We start from the raw sequence: 6,000 nt of genomic DNA on the forward strand, positions 1-6,000 counted from the left end.
TATTTATGAACGAACGTTTTGTTCGAACAAAGCTTTCCGAAGTCTATAAGAAATACCTGAACAGGGATACGCTTCGCAATGTCCAAAATGAGCTCTACGTTAGCGTAGTTGTTGTTGTTGGTTCCTCCAGGGACAGGTACATAATGATCTGCCATTTTTATGTACTCTGTGGACGACGAGAAGAATACAGGTACAGTGAATAGCATGGGACGGAACTGCAAAACAAGTTAGTTCCTGTTGTTCGGCGCTGGAAAATGGATTGTACGATCAATCTGAATTGAATCGAACAAAGAGACTTGAAGAGACCTTGTCCATTCATCACCAGAGACACTTTCTCCTTTCACGTCACTAATCAGTGGCTCTTTCTGTATTAATTAGGCCATGCTTGGCCAGGACAAAACCAGCCTGTACTGTATAAACGGACATAATATATTCACCCTCGCCAGTGAATGGCATAAATTCTTTCCCCCTTTCATTGGTGTGTATTGTTCGCTCACCCGCGTTGGCCTTCAGGTCCTCGGGGGTGACCATGACGACGAAGCGGATGGCGCGCTCGTTCCGAAACATCTCGTATGCCCAGCGCCGAATGGAGCGCATGCACTTTACAGCGGCAATGCCGTTATTAGCGATGAGCACCTGCGATGCCAAAGTACATGTACATATTAAATATTATGTTCCCGAGAGATCTGCTCCGTTCGGTATTGTTCAAGGCTACAGACAAACTACCTCCATAAATTTAGCATGAATTAAATCCCAAAAACTAACTAACAATAGATAGATACTGTATTAGTACCTCAGTTCCGACATCGGTACCTGATAGTTTCCGATCTTTGTTATCTGTGCCATTGTTTTCCAGATTTCTGACTTGATGTGATTTACCTTCTCTATGACTTTGTTTCCTCCGAAGCGGGTGACAAACTCAGCCGGTGACGCCACAGTGAAGTCCCTTTGTAGATCGACACGTCTGCGATCACGTCCCTGCTTCACCAGGTGCAGACCGGACATGCTGGGCCTTAAGGAAATTAAAAACACGAGAAATTACCTCAGACAATGTTTTACAGGGACCTCAGATATTAAATCAAGCTCCTAACTTGTTTCACGGATATTACGCAAGTTTAAACGTAGATACAAAGGGATAAAAATGTCACCACGACGAGTTTTGGCATTCACTAAATTCCAGGGGTTTTGTTACCACGACGTAAAATGGGCGTGTTTCCGGGGATCTTGGAAAAACGCCCTCTTTATAAAAACCAGCATACTACGAAGGACAAAACAATCATATAGGTAGATTTATTTTAGAAAACAAATAAACAACCAAAAACTAGGGTTAGATTATCAAATAGGCCACGCCTACTGTACCCGATGACGCAATATCTCTTACGCTGTTCTGAAATCCCTGGAAATAAGTGCCTGCCGTCAAGTTTTGGCTACGCCCACAAAACTCCATATAAGGCAAAGTTCACACAGCTGAAAACAAGAAACTGACAACTAAACGGTGAAAGTTGTAAATGTTGTGTGTGCTAAATCTTCGCAGTAACTCGAAGATTCTGATCAGTTGAGCTTCGTATTAGTATCTTTCCACAGATTCCGAGGAAAGCTACGTTTATTGCATAAATACTTCTGAGAAAATGTTTTTGTTCGTGTTCGCTTGAATACATGAGGTTTACTGGTGTGTTTTATTTTATTCAGTACTAGAAGGGTATGTCATACTTTTATTTAAAAAGCTGACCCACATGATGTCTACTTAAAAAAAAAGTAGCTCGGCTTCCTGGAACACACACGATGAGGAGGGACTAAAGGGGTAGAGCGTGAAGAAAAATCTGTGTGTGTGTGTGTGAGATTTAATTCTGCATGACCTCTCAATGTGCTGTTACATCATCACTGGTATGCTGACTCATAAAAAGGGCCACTGAAATAGAGGCATAGTGTGATCCTACCCAAAACACACACACACACACACACACACACACACACACACACACACACACACACACACACACACACACACAAACACAAACACACACCACCCTGTCTACGATAGAAAAGTAGTAAAGCACAGAGAGGGTCTTCTTGTCTAAATTACAGCAGTTAAGCAAATAAAATGTACATTAGACACATGCCAATGTTTGCTTCATTGTAAATTTTTAAGAAATAGAAGAAACTCAATATTTGTAGAACTGAGCCTGAACCCACTTTAGGTGCATTTTCCTCTGTATAACCTTTCACAATGGAGCTCAATGCTGACACACAGCCATGGATACCGGCTGGATCACCAAACATTATCTAAATGAGCGCAATTCAGACGTCTAATGACATGACAGTGTTGACACGAACAAACACGGGCACCTTACACAAGCGAGGCTGACCTCATGTTGTGAAAAGGCCCATCCAGGCTTTCGAAAGTGCTGTCCGAGTTGAGAGAGCACGGGGACTCTGATCGCTCCTTGTCCTCTGCCGACAGCTCCAACTTGCCCAGAGTCTCATCCTCAGAGTTGTCCTCTGACACGGAGCCGATGATGAAGTGCGACGCGGCCAGAGGCTTCTCTGCCGGGGGATCCTGCTCCGCCATGGCCGGACGACACTGGCAGGCTCCAAACACTGAGAAAATACGGAAAAAGAAATATTCAGGGATGATTCACACATATAGTATGCATAAAACAAGACACTAGACTCGAGACTTAACAGTGGCGTATAAAGTGATCCACTCTTTTGTGTAGTCCCTCTGGAGGTAACCAGTTTTACAAGCGCTTTGTGTGTAAAATTCAGATATGAATTTGATGGAATCTCGTCTGCCTTTTACACTGTAGTCCACGCCCATGTGACGGGGTGTTTCAATCCCCACCTACTTTAATCAGACCATATCCAAAAAAATTCTCAAAATAAATTGAGGGTCATTTCCACACTCGTAAGAAAAACATGATTCGATGTGCTCTGATTCGTTACTGAACCGATATGATTCGTTACAGCATCCGTACAATTTTATTCACTACTGTTCCGACATGACGTCGTTCAGCAGCAATACAATTCGATTCAGACCACGATTCTATTTAGCATCGATACAGTCTGTCCGATATGATTCAGGACAGCTTTCATACAATATTATTCACTATTGAGTCAATGCATTGATTTCAGCATAAATAACGATGCAGACCTAAACCGATACGATTCACAGATAACACGATATGATTCGGCTTAGCACCAATACATTTCCATTGACTACCGACCCAATATGAGTCGGTCCAACACCGATAAAGTTTGATTCGCAACGAATCGATCCAATTCTCATCATCACAGATACAATTCACTAACAAAATTCAATTCAAAATGACTGATCCAAAATGATTCTGATCAAGTTTGACTCGAAACATATTTAATGTTATTTAGCAACGAACGAATAGAAAAATTCTACTAATTAGACCAATCAGAAACGAGAATTCAACTTTCCTATTAATATGAATGAGAATCTGTGCTCTGAATGATGAATATTCATGAGCAGTGGGCGGTCTCTGTGAAGAAACTCCACAACTTGTCAAATATATTTGAAAGTAATATAGATCTAATACTAAATATCACACAAGATGAAAACAAAAAATATGAAATATTTATATTATTTATAAAACGATATGTAGAATATTTAACGTTAGAATAACTGCAGGGTCTAAAGTGACCTGAACACACCTTTAGACCATCTTGCTGAACCTGATAAACGAGTCGACAGACACCGTGAGTACAAAAAAACACACCGTTGTTAGGAATTAAATAGAAAAAAATATCGATAAATATCGATCGAGTGTTTGTTGTTTGTTTACTCGTGTGGTGTGCGCGTGAAGGGGATGGCACGCGCAAGTGTTTTATATATTAAAAAAAAGACATGTCAGTTATGTTTACTAACGTTTCCAAGCTTTCAAACTCTCACGAATAATCGATCCTATTTTTTTTAATTGTCGGTAAAAATATATTTACATTTCTACTCAGGTTTGCTGCAGTGAAATGGTGCACGAGACGACTTGATGCAAGCTAATATTCAGCTAGCGTTAGCTTCTGAGTTAATAAGCTTAGCTACTCACCGTGAGAAATGAGTCGGCAAGCTATTCTGATGTGGTAACTTCGACGAATTAATAGTATGTTTAATTATTTCATTTATTTATTCGTCCACAACCTCACTCGGATGGATGTTCGTTGACAGCGACATCACTGCGATGTGATGATACGGAAGCGTTTTTTTATCCTACCCGTATTCGAATTTGCCGGTCTGTTTTGCTCTGATTGGTCATATGTAAATTGTACACCCGAGTTCTGGTCTCTGATTGGACAGCTGTATGAGTCAATCACAAAACAAGGAAGCGTTATGTCGGAATGCGAGTGGGATGTAAAAACGGGGAGTCGAGTGAGGTTACTGCAGATTGTCGAACTATGAACTTTAAGAGTCTCACGCCGAACGAATGAGCGAATAGAATTTCGTGTTTCAGTTAGGGGCGGGTTTTGATATGCAAATAAGGAGAGGTGTAACCAATGAGAGAGAGGGTCTGGTGGTCCGCGTGTTTGTGCGCGGTATCGCCTGATCCGACTAAAATCTGTTTATGAATTAAAGGTGACGGTACACGAGGATGGATGTTTTTCCATTTTATTTATATAACAAATAATACAATTTGCAATAAGAAATGCAATAAACAGAAAAAGCAATAATAAGCAAGGGGGAAAAGAACTGCCGATAATGATTTAATGATTTATTCTTATTTTTTTTATAGATATAATTGAGTGCAAAGGTTCAGATAGCTTTAGGGATCTAAAATAAATAACATTATCACATGTAATGCAAATAACATAAGTTCAAAAAGTTTGCATGTCTTATCATTGCAATAACAAGACGAGCGATTTGGGATAATAATGTGGTTCAGTTGGTCAAAAGAACAAACAGTCTCCAAGTATTAAACATGTCCAAAGTTGTCCTTCCAAAAAGTGAACACATGTATGGACATCTCTGTGAGATCTGGGAAGAACAGATATTTATCATTCTTAAGAGGATGACGTAAAATGCCATGATTCATAACTCTATTACTGAACATTTTTATTTCATTCCACAGCAGTCATTATAATGATGCTAATGTGTGTGCTGTTGTACTGATGCACCGATACAGTCACATCCCATCAACCTAGAAGATCTACTTAGGTATCAAGGAACATTTCGGTGTCAGTATCATACTGAATATGGAATACCGAGCAGAAGGTTGTGAGGTCGAATCCCAGTAGATTTTAACCGTCATCTGCAAGGCTCAACCGGAAGGCACTTTGGATGAAATGTCTTTTAAATAATAGTTCAATACTTCAGCTAACTGTAGATAGAGTCAAGTCTTCAGATACCGAAGCACCTTCGACCCGAGTTCACTCAGACGTACCACAGAGGCATTGGCATCCAATCTAACTATTGTGTAAACGGGTAGATTCAGAACGATGAAATATCAGTCTTGTGCAAGCGTGATTTTTAGGTTCAAGTTCAGCTCAAAGTTTAATGATCATGCAGACATCACCTGTTCTACTGCCAGATAAAACAGGCAGTGGAACATGAGACCTTAGAAGGGATTCATGGAAGGAAAAAATAAACAAAAGCTTGATTCACCTCAAATGTTCTCAGCAGGCAAAAAGAAATCTGAACTTAAAACAGTCAACATCATCATAAAAACATTCATCATAAATCATTTATATGTGAACATTTAGCAGAACGGAGCAAAATAAGTCTAGTTAAAACCTATGCATTGACCAATTCTGGGTTTTGAAAAAATGATTGCAGCACTTATCAGATTGATCAGATTTGCTTTTAATACGTTATTGTTAGTAACCAACTAAAGATGTGTATGATGTTTACAAGGACATGTATACTGAAGACCCAATGCAATCTAAGACTAATGTCTTACATTTATGGAAGAAGTCTACAGTGTCAGTGCTTTTCATGTAAAATTGATAAACGAAGTAAACAAGTGTTTGCTATAACGAGTGTTTATA

The 6,000-nt window shown here is 39.7% G+C and overlaps 1 protein-coding gene across 16 annotated transcripts in view; it reads right to left on the bottom strand.

Moving 5' to 3' along the window:
• The window catches only part of acaca (acetyl-CoA carboxylase alpha), a 28,863-nt gene extending 24,635 nt beyond the window's left edge, over positions 1-4,228 (bottom strand). For 8 of the 16 annotated variants that reach the window (XM_047809653.1, XM_047809650.1, XM_047809655.1 and 5 more), the window contains exons 1-5: positions 4,068-4,226; positions 2,352-2,598; positions 880-1,012; positions 498-636; positions 57-166 (exon numbers count right to left, since the gene is read on the bottom strand). In XM_047809653.1, the coding sequence (XP_047665609.1) occupies positions 57-166; positions 498-636; positions 880-1,012; positions 2,352-2,569 (600 nt within the window). In that variant the 5' untranslated portion in view covers positions 2,570-2,598; positions 4,068-4,226. Of the gene's footprint in view, positions 1-56; positions 167-497; positions 637-879; positions 1,013-2,351; positions 2,599-4,067 lie in introns of all 16 variants that reach the window. The other 8 variants (XM_047809652.1, XM_047809654.1, XM_047809651.1 and 5 more) reach the window with 3 other exon arrangements.
• Positions 4,229-6,000: the final 1,772 nt, after the last annotated feature.

Source organism: Tachysurus fulvidraco, chromosome 26 (genome assembly GCF_022655615.1).
Source record: "Tachysurus fulvidraco isolate hzauxx_2018 chromosome 26, HZAU_PFXX_2.0, whole genome shotgun sequence".
Taxonomy (NCBI): domain Eukaryota; kingdom Metazoa; phylum Chordata; class Actinopteri; order Siluriformes; family Bagridae; genus Tachysurus; species Tachysurus fulvidraco.